At 41.3% G+C, this 16,295-nt stretch overlaps 1 protein-coding gene across 2 annotated transcripts in view; it reads right to left on the bottom strand.

Moving 5' to 3' along the window:
* The window catches only part of LOC146867033 (VPS10 domain-containing receptor SorCS1-like), a 3,068,338-nt gene that overhangs the window by 1,057,956 nt on the left and 1,994,087 nt on the right, over positions 1 to 16,295 (bottom strand). For both annotated transcript variants that reach the window (XM_085603449.1, XM_085603451.1), the window contains exon 6: positions 8,752 to 8,816. In XM_085603449.1, coding sequence (XP_085459575.1) covers positions 8,752 to 8,816 — 65 coding nt within the window. The remainder of the gene's footprint in view (positions 1 to 8,751; positions 8,817 to 16,295) is intronic.

The following is a 16,295-nucleotide window of genomic DNA, read 5'->3' as shown; positions in this document are numbered from 1 at the left end:
CCAGAGAGCCAAGGGGGACTGAGAAATCGCCTCTCTGTCTCCAACAGAGCAGCAGGTTACCTTGTCCAGTCGATCCCAACACCCATCTTGTGCTTTTTATATAATTAGGAACATGAGAGCTGAATCCAGATTGCCTAGGAAGAGCTTCACTGGAGGGACGTCAGCCACTGCGGTCCATTCAACCATGGCAAATGACAGGCAGTGTGGAGGGGGGAGGGAGAGTGCCGCGACACAACATGGCCATTCACTCTGGAGCTATATTTTGAAGTGACATGGTGATTGGCTTTGGCCATGGTTTCTGGCCCTTTGCACAGCTTTACATTTCTTCACCCAAGTTTCTGCAATTTTCTTTCTACATACATTTGGTGTGGACTGTGAAACTATCATCGTCCCAACTCTACAGCATGATTGTTTTTTGCAAAAATAATCTAAGGCATCTGTTGAACCAGTTGTGGATATATTCTCCATGTTTCCATTTCTCAGGTTTATGAGCAGCTCCAAGTCCATCTTACAAACATTCAAAAATGTTACAGTTCACTCTATCCAGTCCCTTCACTGTCGGAGTATTTCTTACTTTTATACTCCTGCTTTCAATCCTTTTATTGAGGGGGAACAAAATTCACCTATGCAAAAACATTGATACCAAGACAACTGTTTTATTCGAAAGTGATCCTAGAAAAAATATATATAGATATTTCACACAAAGGCACAGCATTAGACTCTATCTTTGAAATCTGATACTACCACAGATAGAGCATGGATAGATGTGCCTCAGATGTGGCAGAATTAGTGCCAGGAACATGGGGGTGACGCTGCACTCTTTATTTTCTGTCCATTTGTTGTTACACTAATAGTGAATATTATTGCATTATTCTTTTTTTAATGTTTTATTTATTATCACAGGTAGAAAAAGTACATTGCATTTCAATTTATTGAGAAATAACTTCATCTTTTAGAGACACATAAACTGGTACATTTCCCAAGATCCCCCAATTCATATACATATTCCTAAAATTAGCCAATATAAGAATCCTAGCACAAATACAGCCTTTCCTTTTTCATGATAGCAGCTTGCTACTTCACTCCTCAGATATCTGAAACTTCACTTAACACCCTACTCTAAGGGAATGTGATTTTTCCATAGATTAGTCAAAAGACGGGAGCATCCATCAGCCTCCATTTTTGTAATATCAAGGATTCTTCCACTAGAGTTGCAATGAATATTAACTGCTTCTGGTGAACAGGTAGATTAAGTGTGATAGTAATGCTAAAAAGGGCTCGTAAAGGGTCTGGAACTAAAGAGTTCTGAAGTCACAGAAATACTCACTTACATAATTCTGGGAGAGCTGGGCAGGTAAAACATATCTCGGTTACAGTCGGAAACATTATGTGTAGACAAGATGGTCTATTGTATAGCTGCCATTTTTTTTAAAAAGCCATACGTGTAAAATTGGCCGCTCTGATGGCTTTATGAGCTCATTTGTTGTACATTTTCTAAGTATGTATTTCACTTTTAAACCCAGTAGAGGCCTGTATTCTTTGAAAAGTTGGTGGAATGATTTTATCGTGGAACTGTTGCTGAAGTATACAATACCAGTTACCCACTCCCATTACTCCATTACCATAATAAGCCTGGATGATCAAAGTGGCCAGTGCATCTTCTGATAGGAAAATAATAACGTTGGTGGAAACGCTAAATTGCCCAGTTGCAGCTGATCCCAAGACTTCATGATTCCATCCACCACAACATCTTTAAATCAGTGGATCCCGACCTTTTCCTAATTTTTAATACTCCTGTTCTTGACCTGAAGACCTAACTAGCTATACTTTCTATTGGCATTTCAGGGTGGCTTAAAAAGATTGTAAATGTAGGCTTGTATCTATTGTGTTTAAGAGCTTAGGGAATTTGATGAACGGGCTAAGCTGGATTTTGTTTTCTAAGAGCATTTGTTTGAGGTAAAGATTATTCTCAAGATCCTGGGGTGCGACTATGCAAATGCACCAATCTAAAGATACAGATTGATAGCAATTTTTTAAGCGAGGCAGCACAGGGCCCCCATTTCCTTCCGCAATTGCGTAGTTTCTAATTTAAAGCAGGTTTCTTTCCAGACCGCACATATTGATACAGCGATTGGTCAATTTCACTAAAGAATGTTTGGGGAACCTTGATTATTACTTTTGAGAATAAAAAGAGGAAAAGAGGAAGATTCATCATCTTAAGTAATGCTATTCATCCAATGACTGTGAATGCAAAAGACTGCCTTTGTCGTAATACTTCTGAGCTTTGAGAAGAGTTCACAAAAAATGTAGTTGATAGAGCTGTGAAAAATCATAGGATACAAAAATAACCATATAGCTAATAGAGCCAGCCCAACAAACATGGTGTCACATATCAATGGAAAGTACTTGGTCAGGGCACTTGAATAAGAGAGCTTTGGACTTTGCATGTTTAATTCTATAACCCCCTAAATCCGAAAACTTTTTAATTTAGGCGAATGTTCTCCCTATGTTTTGTTCTTCCACCTCAAAATACAGAATCAAATCTTGGGCAAACAATTTACATTTGAGTTTCCTCAGCAGTGGTGCTCTAATTGGGGAGTCTTGACACAAAAGTGAAGCCAATGGTTCAATAAAAAAATGCAAACAGCGCTGGAGACATGGAGCAACCCTGACTGGTGCCACAGCTAAGTGCCAGTACTCCCGTCGTATGCAAATTTATAATCACTTTTGCTTCTGCTTTTTTATATAAATTCTGCAAAAGCCCTACCAGTTTAGCGGAAAAATTAAACCTATACAAAATGGCAAATAAAATCTCCCGTTGAACTAGATTGAATGCTTTTACGTTTTTATTTGCAAAGTAATCAATAGCTTATATCAAGAAGATGGTATTAATTGCAATTGATCTCCCTGGTAGGAAACCACACTGATCCCTGTAGATAACTTCGTGCACTAGGGAGGTTATTCACGAGGCGATGATCTGTGTAAATAATCCATAATCATCATTCAACAGACTAATTGGGCAATATGAAACTGGTTTATAGGGCTGTTTGTCTTTTTTCAAAAAGATATTACAGCCTCTGTGAAACATCTTGGCATCTGGAAGCCCTCAAGATCTCTTATTCAAGTGCCCTGACCAAGTTATTTCCATTGATATACAACACCAAGTTTGTAGGGCTGGCTCTATTAGCTATTTGGGTATTTTTGTATCCTATGATTTTTCGCAGCTCTATCAACTAAATGTTTTGTGAACTCTTCTCAAAGCTTAGAACGTATTATGACAAAGGTAGTCTTTTCCATCCTCAATCATTGGATGAATGGCATTAGTTAAGATGATGAGTCATGCTCTTTTCATTCTCCAACGTAATACTCAAGGTACCTGTCATAATAAAGCCTACCATAGTCACTCAGCCTGATTATTATTCACCCTTAGCTCAGTCAACAGGATAGAATGATCTGAGAAATGGTTTGTGAGTATACATGAATTCCCCCTATCCCACTGATGTGAAATTTAAAATAAATCTATCCTTAAGGCTGAATTGAACCTTACTGAAAAGCAGATGTTTTCCTGGCACTGTGGATGACTCTCCAGAGCCAGATTTCTACCGAGTTTGGACAAGAATCTAGAAGCTCTATGTTCATTTTGTGCTTTATTCTTGTGAGATGAATCCAGTTTTATATCCTGTAAGATATTGATTTCCCTCCTATCTCCAATAGGCCTGAAAAGAAGATCATTTTAAAGCTCTTCAAGAGCAGTTGTATCATCCTCTATAGGGCCATAAAAACTAACCATATGGAGGACTTGATTTTCTATTTTCATGCCCACTATAATTCACCTTGCCCTGGGATCTCTAGTAACCTGGTAGACTTCTCCCAAACAGTTGTGCATAGTCAGGACTGCCAACTCCCTAAATGCTGCTCCAGCAGACACGAACAATGCGTGGGTAATGAAGTTCGGCATTTTAGACAGTGTGCATTCTGTCTTAAGGTGGGTTTCCTGAAGTCAAATTATTTGCACTTGGGATGTCATATGCCACTGGAGTGTAGATTTGAACTTGACTTGATTACTTGTCCCACTAATATTACACAAAGCTAGCCTTATTAATTGTCTCTTCACAATAGTACTCGGGTCCCATGTATTGCCCTAGTTCTAAAACCTTGTCTACCGACCTCCTTTATTGTATGCTGCCTACTCAGGAATTGTGAAGTAATTGAACATGTGAGCCCAAGAATAGTGCCCCTTCCTATCTTTTCTACCTGTGTTTTCCTCCTTCTCACCCCCCAACACCCCAGGTGACCCCCATCCCAGTCCCTACCACACCTGGAATCCTACCCATCATGGGCTCGCTCCTGAGCTCTGACCCACTCCATCTCCCTCCCCTCCTTCCCCCTGTTCGAGTGCATTGGCATGGCACTCTCTAAATCCGTTCCTCATAGGAAAGGAACAAGATACCTGAATTGGTATTTGAAATTTACCCAGTGCTTGCTACTATACAAAATAACTCTGTGGAGCCTACTAGCGAACAATACAAAATAGTGTATTGCCAATTATCTGATATCACTTGCAGTCCATAGTCTTATCTTCAAAGGCTACTACTTCTGTATCCTCCTCCTCCCTCCTTCACCCTCCTCCTTGATCGAGTATAGGAACTTCTTTGCCTGGTGAACCGATTAAAATATGTGCATCCGGCCTCCAGATAAAACTTTGAGTTTGAATTGTTGAATAATATCAACCAGAGCTCCTTGATGCTTGAACTCATCAATTAGTTCCACAAACTCTCAATGCCGTTGTGCCGCCAAGATCCGCTTGTCAGAGAATATTAAGAAGGAGAAATTGTCTGTGGGTTTTAAGGATTTATTCTTCATGCCTGTGACGAGATCTGTTCTGTGATCTGAGAATGTCCGAAATTGACCAAGATCGCTAAGGGGTATTTCGCGCTAGTAGACCCAACTGCTGGAACTCTATGCACCCGGGTGATTGTTAAATTCACCCCCTTGTTTTGCCTGGAAGCACATGCTTGTATATCAGATCCGTAACAAGCTTTGTAACAGGATGTGGCGACTCATGATCCTCTGGTATGCCTACGAACTTTAGGTTGGTACATCGGGATATATTGTCTACACTGTCCAGCTTTAATTGGAAGACTTCCACCTCCTCTTGAATTTTTAATAGGCCCCTTTTTGTTTATTACTGGCGTCTTCAAGGTTAGATACCCTCTGCTCCACCTGGGTCATATGATAAGAATGCTTTTGAATGCTGACATTAATCTGTTTGTTGGATTTTCAATGGGCATCTTCTCAGGACAGTTTAAATTTTTGGGACTTCGCTTAAGATTTGATTCTGTGATTCTGATTCAATGGAGGGTTGCTGGAGTGGATTTATTGTCATGTTGACTACAGCCGCGGCCCGTGGAGGGAGTTCCGTGGGGCGGAAAGGCGGGGCGGGGCAGGGGATGGGCAGCGTGGGGGGTACTAAAAACCGGAATATGGATAATTGGAGGTAAGTAAACAATTAAATAAATAAAACGAATTTCGTAGCACGCCCTGCATCGCAAATTGCGTGCACAGCAGTGCTTGCAAGTTGTTTGGGTTATGAGAATTATGAGTTCTTACTATTGGGTTTGACATGGCCTCATGTCCTCTTGTTTTTTGACTTTGCCTTGCTTCTGCGTGTGCAGCAGTGCTTGCGTTTCACATTTCAAGGTCTTTCTGTTTTTCTGAGCGTTTGCTTTTGTTTAATGTACAACTCTGCCTCGGTGTCAAAATACGGGAGCTTGGCCAGCCTCCGTCTTCGCCTTGACGCAGACTGGTACAGCCAGCTCGGATTTTTCCAATCAGAAGGGGGCGAAGTTTTCTAGAGGCTTCGCCTCACGTTGAGTAATAGTATTAAAGCTGGGAACCTGCGGGGGCCAGGTGGAAGTTCCCCACAGAATAGACGTATTGCTGTGGAGGTGACGGAACTCCTTCCTGGGTTGTTGAAGGGCTTCCCCAGCTTGAGTTGGCAAGGATGGTGCAAATTCAGTTGGTGAGATGTTCCTAACCATTTTATATGTATATTTTCTACTTGTATATACTGCATTCTATTTCAATTGTTCATTTAATCATTCACTTGGCATTTGGAAATCTGCATTTACTGATATAGTTGGCCTACCGTTCTAAACATTGCATTAATAAACTTGTGTGTGTTATTTTAAAATGCACCTGAATTTGTTTTCTTGCCTTGCCTAAAGGGAGTGCTGTGTCTTTTCCTCGTCTTTAGGGGGTACTGCTCAAAGTGTATTATTTAAAGGTGCAGTGGTATATTTGCCTCCAAAGTGGGAGTGCAGGGTTTGGGCGTGTCCTTTTTGTGAAAAGCATATTCATTACAGAGAGGAATGGCAGGAGGTATTAGGTAAGGGAAGAGTTAGTTGAGCCTTTCTGAACTTCATCAAAACTGACTCTAGATGAAGGGCACGATGAGGAAGAGAACTCAATATTAATGAAGCACCCACCGAGAAGGCCCTTCCACTTGGAGACTTCTGATGGAATCTAGGGCACTCCAGGAGACTTTGCACTCTCCAGCGTAATGAATGACAGGATTGTACCTCTAAAATCATTGAGTAAGAGGGGATTGCCTTTTAGTGTATGCATTAATATGTGCTAAACAAAGTCATAAAGTCCGCTCGTTAACAGGGAGCCATACAAACATGCCACGGCGGAAGAAATGTGATTTCTTTTACGTCCCAATTCTATCCTGGCAACATAGTTTTCCACCAGTTTGAGTTTATGCACATCAAATTGAGGCACCTCTTGCTTGACCATGTTACAGTGATCTAGGCACACTGAAAACAATATCTGGTGCGCTCTGCACTTGCACAGGAGCATCTCTGAGTACAGGATGAGGGGGTATACCTGTGTAAGTGCAGGGTCAGAGAGACACACCTGTCACTTTGCAAGCACACAAACACATCACCTACCCTGCACTCATACAGGTACAGTGCTCTCCCTAAAGACTAACAGATACACTTGCTCACACTGGCACACAACTCTAACTGCACTTACAGAAGCACACTACTCACCCTGCAATCTCACAGCTCACCCCGCATTTGCATAGGCACAACCTCTGCCACACACTGCACTCATATAGGCACCACACCAACAGGCGTACTACTTTCCCTGACCTTCCCCTGTACAACACTCATCTTGAACTCATGCAGATAATACCTCTAACCTGCAATCAAACAGGTTCTATTCACCTTCCTCATAAAGACTGACCCTTGCTCTGCACCCACACCCCCTCACCCTACATGTGCACAAATACATAGCTCGCCATGTCCTCACAAAACCACAGTGCTCACCCTACACGCATACAGATAATAATGCAGACCTCCATGTATAAGAAATGTATACTGGTCAGCAAATCTATGCTCTTCTGACATTAAACTAAATACAATTAAATTAAACAGAAAGAAAAACAGACTAGCCTCTAAGTGCCTGTCAGTCTCCAAAAGTAGAGAAGTGCAACTAGCAGACTAACAGGGTACAGTGGGAGAAAACAGGAATAAATGAGTTACATGATGAATGCCCACCAGGAACCTAGAGGTGGAGAAGAATGGCTGGGCATAGGAGTGGGTGACAGTGGGAGAAGAAGAGAGCAACAGGGGCAGAATGACTGGTGCCCAACAGGCACCAAGAAGTGGAGAACAGCTCAGTGGAAGAGCAGTAGGCTGCAGGAGAAGAAGAGTACATTTGTTACAGCATGGATGAAGGCCCGTCCTTTGAAGAGGTTTAACAATGAAATGTATGAGGCCTACAAATTGGTATGTCCTATATCCAGCGGTGAGCTTAGTACCCTTCAGCCATCAACAAGCCCTTATACCAACCCAATCTAAGCAGCGAGAAGGGCATAAACATGGGAACAATTCCAAGTAAGATGTACCATGTGCAGCAGAGGCACAAAGTAAAGGTGACCTCTAGCCCCTCTGATGTGTTATCCCACATTATCGAAAGTTTCCCAAGGTGCAAGCCACACGTCATTACATTTGATTCCGAACACGGTTAGTAGTCTTAGACGACTGACAACCCCAAAAGAACCAATAAGAGTGCAACAAGCAGAGGTTTACGGTGGTCTGTCTAATCAAGCGCTTTACTCATGGTAATAAAGATGTGGGCAGAGACAACGCCCCTTTCTTAGCGCTTCATAAAGCGATTTTATGATGATTACACAAGGATTGTCAATATTTCCGATATTACCAATATTTATTTATTATGATTTGGAACTCCACAGAGTTCCACATAAAAACATATATCCAATTTATCAACTTAACCAACACTTAAAAAGAGAAAGTTCTGTTTTCATATAAAGAACACTTCATGAGTACATATTAATTACATAGAGTGGAGCGGAATAAAAACGAAATTAATATCAAAGTCCGTTCAAATACATTGATTCCAAGGCTAGACAAAACAAATTGAACACTTGGATTTTTAAACGACTTCAGCTGGGCTTTTGCAAAGATACATTTATCATTAAAAAAAGATTGATTTAAAATTCTAGCAGCATCGAAGAAAAAGAATAAAGTGTAAGTGCTCAAGTATAAAAATTTGACAAAAGGTTTGTCAACAACTGCGTCAACAAACCAGACCTAAAAAATAACAGTACATTACTAATTGACTGTTTATAGTATTTGCGCAGTCAGCATAATTTATCCAGACATAAAGAACGACTGTAAAGAGTAAAGCAGTCCAGGACTGAAACAGAACAATTGTACTTACGGCCATCCATGGTCTTTGCTTCCAGATGCACCACATCCGAGTCCTTGCTGGAACTGGTGACTGACCTGAAAACACAAGTCAGGAGTCCATGAATGAGGTAAAAGAAACATTTAAAGAACCGTGTTAAATTCTAATTAAAGTTTGTTCTGTGTAAACACATCTTTCAAATACAAGCAATTCATAGTCACTGCTAGAAGGTATGTTTAAGCTTTTTCACAGTGAGTGAGTTTTACAATTTCTAATCCGTTTGTTGATGTTTTTTCTCATTAGCTCAGTAATTGTTTGGACCGAAATATGCAGCGCGTTCATTCTAAGACTGCAAAGGAGCTGCGCAGACCCGCATTGGAAGTAAACAGTGTGCCTGCACGTACTGTAAGTGATTTCATTTAAATCAGCTATATATTGTGTTTGTAGACAAAGCATATTTTAATTGCATTATAAAATTGTTTGTTAACTTTGTGTTACCGGAATCTTCCTGAAAAAATAACGATTGATATTTAAATTGGTAAATACGCCTCTGTAAATGAATAAATATGTGGAACACGAATATGGCACTTCCTGCCCGATCAAAACAAACCACAAAGTATCCAGTACTATTAAGGTAAAGGGTGTGAAGCGTGAAAGTAAATGACAACAAAAAAAAGTTGTGACTTATGTTATACCACCAATCCATGGAACACTAGATTGTCAACTGATTAGGTAAGTAGTTTTCAAGGCCTGACCCTAAGGAGCAGGTTAGGACAGGCACGGAAAAATAGGCCCGGCACCAAAATAAGAGTGCCCCCATTTGTGAATTAGATACCTAAAAATGTGGCTTATGTTTGCAAATTGGGGCAGTTCTTAACCTGTGAAGGCACACTTCAGAATTCTTTTCCATGGTATTGAAGACTGCGTGGATTTAATCAAGGCAATGCTTGTCTTAATATGAGGCCAGTAGACCTTAAAACAGGCCCACAAACAGCCAAAAACCGGCCAACATGGCACTGGTTGATTGCCCTGTAGTTCAGTCCTAACCTGCCTAGGAGCGTAGGGGAACTGTACTTTCGCCGTGCATACCACCAGCTATTATAACCTTGGCCGTGTGACAGCAAAGAGAACCGCCTTGTTGCAGCTTCTGCATGATCATTTGTGGTGTAGTTTACCGAAACGAGCGTGTTATCATGCTGGTGCAGGCCCACTCTCACATCTAACATGCATTGGTAAATGCATTTGGTTTCCCCATGTGATTAATAATAAGCAGTTTTTTGTTGTAAGTTGTAGCCTGCTGAGTAGTTGTATAATATTAGTTACAGAAAGTCTGTTAAAGTGTTATATGGATCTTTTTGGCCCAGGATCCACTGCACCTGCTGCACCATTCAAATCATGATGCTAGTGCTTGCAAGTTAACTGCACTTATGACTGCATGTTTACTTGTAAAATATAGCATTAATCAGTGATTAGTGGGGTGTCTGGGGCTTTTGGTAGCAAAACACTGCACTATTAAAATCATGACCCTAGCACTTGCTAGATAATGGCATGTGTGACTGCCTGTTTTGTTGTAAAATAGAGCAATATTAGGTGTTTAAAGGAGTTCTCATAACTTTTGGGCCCGGTATCACTGCACCTGCTGCACCATTCAAATAATGACCCTGGTGCCTGCAAGATAACTGCAATTGTGAATGCCTGTTTAGTTTTACATTTTAGCAATAATCTGGGTTTAGTGGGGTCCCTAGAGATTTTGGCCCCGGTGCCGCTGCACCATTCAAATCAAGTCCCTTTAAACTGCACGGTAACTAAAATTGACACTGCCTGTTTAGTAGTCCAATATTATGTGTTTAGAGGTGTTCTGACCATTTTGGGCCCTGTGCAACTGAACCTGCTGCACCATTCAAATCAGGACCCTGATGTCTGCAAGGTAACTGCACTTGTGGCTGCCTGTTTAGTTGTAAAATGTAGAATAGCTCTTATATAGTAACTTTATTTTTAACACTCAGTGTTCATTACAACATTTAGAATTTGATCATAATGACGAACTAGAATAAGTTGAAAAAATCAATCCAATAATGCCTACAAAGTGCTGTGTATGTGAAACCTAAAACACGGTAGTAGTGGTGGCAGTAGACAGCAGAGCTAGAGAGTTTTTGGGCCAATTGTGAAGTGTTACCATAACCCCGATGAGTCCAATTTTCCCCCAAGAGGTGGACGAAATCTTCAGATTTTCATAAAGAAATAACTTCAGGACTAAATAAGATGGATATTCGAGGGGCAGTTTTACTACTATATCAGGTGTATATGACCACTCAGACAATATTGGGAGTCATGGTGGACAGCATTCTTCATAATGCCCCAATTTAAGCCGGTAATGAATTACTTTTTTTCAGAACCAGTTAGGAATGTTTTCAGCTTAGAAATGGGGTAGTTAGCAAAATACAATTTGAAATGTAGCTGACCATTCATTGCCATTTCTTTCTTCTACTGAAAGCACAGTTTGATTCCAACATATGACCAGAGTCGTAATGAAAGGTTTTACAAGTTTCAAAAGCTATGATCAAGAGGAAAGCTATGATTTTCTTTATTTCAAGTTAATATAATTAGAATACATGCAAATTCCATTGAAGGAAAAAACATGAGAACAATTACTAGTTAGATTGACTGTACTAAAAATACACACATTCCTACATTTATTCCCACAGTGCAAAGTACAAATTCCAGGTTATTACAACAGTAGCGTGAAATACACGAGAAAATCATTGTTTTCAGCCTCACAGATTTCAATTTATATATACTTTATTCATGCAAACCACCCTCATTACAGTCATAAGACCACTTCCATGTGGTTTTACTTCACTGCACAAATGCAACCTGTTGCAGCCTGTTTTTTTTTCTAATACCTTTCGTTTAAAAGAAAAATCAACTGATGCAGTTGCGCTCCAGAATAATCATTATAGAGCGAGGGAGTGGAGGGGCTTCATGATCCACTCAAGATTCTGCCTCTCGTGAAGCATAAACCCTTTTCACACTCTAATACATTATATTTTTTATATATAAATATATATATATATATATATATATATATATATATATATATATATATACATATATATATATATATATGTATATATTCTCTAAAAAAACAAAGAGGACATGGAAGTTATAATTAGGAAAGAGAATTTGTTTTTATTAAATCTAGAAATTCACAGAAAAAACAAAGGTTATAGAATTGTTATTAATAGGCTCAGATTTCACTCATACAAAAATCAGTTAAAGTCAGCAGTCAGTTATATATACCTGACCTAACTATAACTTGTGTCCCTGCAATGCACTGCTTATGACCTCACATATTACTTTGCTCATGACATGGTCAGTGACATCACCGATGACATCACTGATAACATCATCCAGTGAGTGAAAGTGTTTCATAAATGTTTGAGACAAAGATATATAGCTACTGCATAAGTTAAATTATTATTCTTTCTTAACTAGTAATGAATGATACGGTTTCTAACATATGCCATCTGAGTGGGTGTGTGACTATCTGTATCAGTGTGGGAGTGGGTGTCTGAACGCTTTATGTATGTGAGTGGATGTATAGGTGAATAAGGGGGTGTGTTGGTACCTATATGGGTATGTGAATCACTCTGAGTGGCTTTATTGATGATTGAGTGTGATTGGCTGTATGGGAGAGAGAGTGGCTGCCTTTGTGGCAATATGGGTGGGGAGTGTGTGAGGGGATGTGTTGGTGAATGAGAGGCTGTGTGAGTGTTTCTATAGGTGAGTGAGTGGGTGTCTTAGTGTCAGCATGGTTAAGTTAATGGCTGTTTGAATGGATGTATGGGTGAGTGTGTTTGAGTGGATGTTTTGCACAGTAAGTGTCTGTTTGACTGGCTGTATAGATGAATGAGTGGGTGTGTAACTGCCTCTATGGATGTATGAATGGATATGTATGTGGTTAACTGGATTAGTGAATGAATGTGTGAGTAGCTGTATGGGTAAGTGAATGGCTCTGTGAGTAGCTGTATGGGTGAGTGAGTGATAGTGTGATTGCCTATGTGGGTGAGTGAGTGGTTGTGTGAGTGGCTGTATTAGTGAGTGAGTGGCTCTATGGGTGAGTGCGAGTGGCTGTATGGTGAGTGAGTGGGTATGTGAGTGGCAATATAGGTGAGTGAGTGGCTGTGTTAATGGCTGTATGGGTGGGTGATCTGGCTGTGTTAGTGGCTATATGAGTGAGTGTGTGTGAGTCATTGGCTGGGTTTGTGAATGGTTGTGTGAGTGGATGTATGAGAGGTTGTATGGGGGTGTGAGTAGGTGTGTGAGTCATTCTGTGGATGGCATAATCAATGATGTCATCAGCGATATAATTTGAGATGCCATCAGTAATGTCACTGAGCAAGTCATCAGTGATGCAATATGTGAGGTCATAAGCAGTGTATTGTGGGGCATAAGTTATAGTTAGCACAGGTAACTATAACTGCTGAATTTTAATGGCTTTGTACAAGTGAATTCTGAGCTTAACTATAATATCCCTGTAACCTTTGTTTTTTTCTGTGAATTTCTAAGTTTTTTAAATTTCTATTTCCTAACTATGACATCTCTGTAACCTTTGTTTTTTTCAGTAAATTTCTATGGATTTTTTAACTTTTAATCCTAACTTTAACCTGTCACCTTTGAGAGTTGGTGTGTGAGTGGCTGTGTGGGTTTGTGAATGGGTCTATGATTGCCTGTGTTTGCCTGTGAGTGCTTGTGTATCTCTGCGAGTGGGTGTGTGAGTGGAGCTTTGCATTTTGGGCATTTGCATACTTAGGGTACTTAAAAAGGAATATGAGAGAAAACACACTTGCTTTGCCTTTGCCAAACCCGAAAAGTTTGGATCATCTGTGCTGTACTGAAGTGGAGCTTTAACTGGGGCACCCATTATGTTTATATATGTAAATGCTTCACATTGAGGTTTATTTTCTGTGAAATCAGTGTTAGGGCCAGAATCTAACCTAATTTTTGGCAAGAGGAGTCCCCAGTTTTGCTGAAAACATCTACCTAACTGGAGTACTTTCATTCGGTTAATTTGTAACTGCTACTTCGTTGGGTAAATGTCTTGTGCATATTCTACACTACAGCTGCATAATGGATTATGAGGTGTGCATGTAATTAAGCAATGTAATTGTTCCTCTAGCATAATTATTCACAAATCTGTGATAATCCGCATCAAGAAAAGATGGCAAGACTACAAAGAGGTGAATCTCAACCAAACAAGGTTACTTGCCCTTAACTAAATGAAGTAAGTGCTTTTCTGTTTAGTGGAGGTGTACTCGTATTCGTCTACATCAATAACGCATCACAAAAATCAGCAGAAAAAGCACTCAAGGCCCTTTTTTAAGCTGTCCATCAGCGTGGGAAAAGTCAGGAAGACCTTTGCATACTAGTAAGGAAAATAGGGCATGACAAAATGAGCAGTTTGCAGATGATTTTGGTTATTTGCGTACTCATGGTAATTAAAAGGGAGAATCATGAATTTTACTTTCACCAGGAAACAATGAGAAAGAACTCACTTGTCAACATCACCACAGATCAGCTGTGCTCCAAAACATCAATGATGAAGTCACCTCTATTAAGCATTTCAGATTGTTTTCCAACTTGGAATATGAGAGGGAAAACACTTGTTTTGCCTTCCCCAAGTGCAAGAAGTTCATTTATTTATTTTTAAGGTTTTATATAGCGCGAACAAGACCCTTGCGGGTATCAGAGTGCTTTACAGGCATTTGTAGGATACAAATAGTTCAGTGAGAGCACACAGTAAGAAATACAAGTTATATACAAGGTTGAAGTGAGTTTAGATAAGAGAATAGATTTCACTTATTTTTTGAAGGAGACAAAGGACGGATTAAGTCTGGTTTCTGTGGGCAGTGTATTCCAAATTCCCCACTCTAGAACAGTAAACACCAAAGAAGTAGGTAGCTAATAGTTAATGTAACAGCAGTGAAAAAAGCGGTTAGTACTGGAGATCCAGAGATCGTGCATTATGTAGAATCATGAAGGAGATATAGAAGGCCATCCTTAATGGAAGAGGATGTCTCACACACAATATTGTGTCATGCTTCATCATAGACATCCTCTCCCCACCCTGGTGAGTTGGTATTACCAGGGCGGACTCAACCTCCGCAAATACCTCTGGCGGTAGGAGGGAGTTCTTGCATAAATCTTACAGGATAAAGTGGGATCCAGTTTAATCAAAAGTGCCTTCACATTCCTCGGTTATCATCTTTATTAGTAAAGACCTAAGGTACGTTAAAAACAAAAGCAGTCGATGGACCCTACAGAGAATGATCCTGTGAGGCTGACGGCGTGCCCTGGAGCTGGCGCAGGCGCTGACTGTCCCGCTGTTGTGTGCGTTGAGCCGCACATCGGTTGGCCTGAGGAGGACAGGACCCCCTAAGCAGGTGGCGGAGCAGAGAAGATGCTGGGATCACTGAAAGCCTGACCCACCCCCAAGCAACAAGACGCACAGAGTGCAGCGGAGCGTACCGCGCCAGGTCTGCTGACGCTGCCTGGAGTCCTGTGAGCCACCTGCGAGTAGTTACAGAGATATGTGAATTGGAGATGTTGTTTTGTTGTTGGGGGCTCTTACTGGGCTGCTCTGAGGGTACTTACCACTCTACAGCATCACTCTGGTGGGAATCCAGTCCCAGGCTGCACCTTCCACCTTCCACCTGCCACCTGCCACCTGCATCACCTCAAGCCCACTGCTCACCCTGGTGGGACTACATGTGCCAGGGTGCAACTGGACTCTTTCTTGCCACTCCCCGGTTCCATTTCAGGGGACCGGGGAGTATCTGAGTCATTTCTGATAACACGCCACTGCTGACGAGGGGGAGGTGCCAACACCACACTTAAAGCGCTGCCTCATCCCTGTGGCATGGGATGTCGTTTTGTTGGGGCTAGTGCTGGGCTGCTCTGAGGGCACTTCCCACTCTACAGAATCACCCTGGTGGGACTCCAGTTCCAGGGTGCACCTTCCACCTTCCACCTCACCTCAAGCCTGCTGCTCACCCTGGTGGGACTACAAGTCCCAGGGTGCAATTGGACTCTTCCCGCCACTCCCCGGTTCCATTTCAGGGGACCGGGGAGTATCTGAGTCATTTCTGATAACATTCTTGATCATTGGCCAACCAGCTTGTAATTATTTGCTTCCACTTATTACGGCCTGAGAAGGGTGGTGATCATAGTAGAGGCCTCCGATTGCTGGCCAGAAACGCGAGCCCATGGCTTGAAAAACCCTTTCCCTCCTCTCTCGCTAACTGGGCTTTCTGTTTGTATGGGGGATTCTTGCTTGTACAGCTCACTTTTTGTCCAAATCAACCTCAGGTGTTAGTAGGCTGCTTCTAGTAGGGTGGTTGCACTGCGGTACTGTCAAGGTTTAATAATGGGAAAGCGCACCTGCCCTGTTAAACAACAATCCCGACCCCAAGCAATCCCTTCTTCCTCACTGCCACCAACCTCAATCAACAGGATGTTACAGAGGGTTATAGGTGTGGTAACTACAGAAATAGAGCTCACTGAGAGGCGCTTGTCAC

The sequence above is a fragment of the Triturus cristatus genome, chromosome 1_2, assembly GCF_964204655.1.
Source record: "Triturus cristatus chromosome 1_2, aTriCri1.1, whole genome shotgun sequence".
Classification (NCBI taxonomy): domain Eukaryota; kingdom Metazoa; phylum Chordata; class Amphibia; order Caudata; family Salamandridae; genus Triturus; species Triturus cristatus.
The sequence above is the reverse complement of the archived record's forward strand: the minus strand, read 5'-3'. Positions and strand labels throughout refer to the sequence as shown.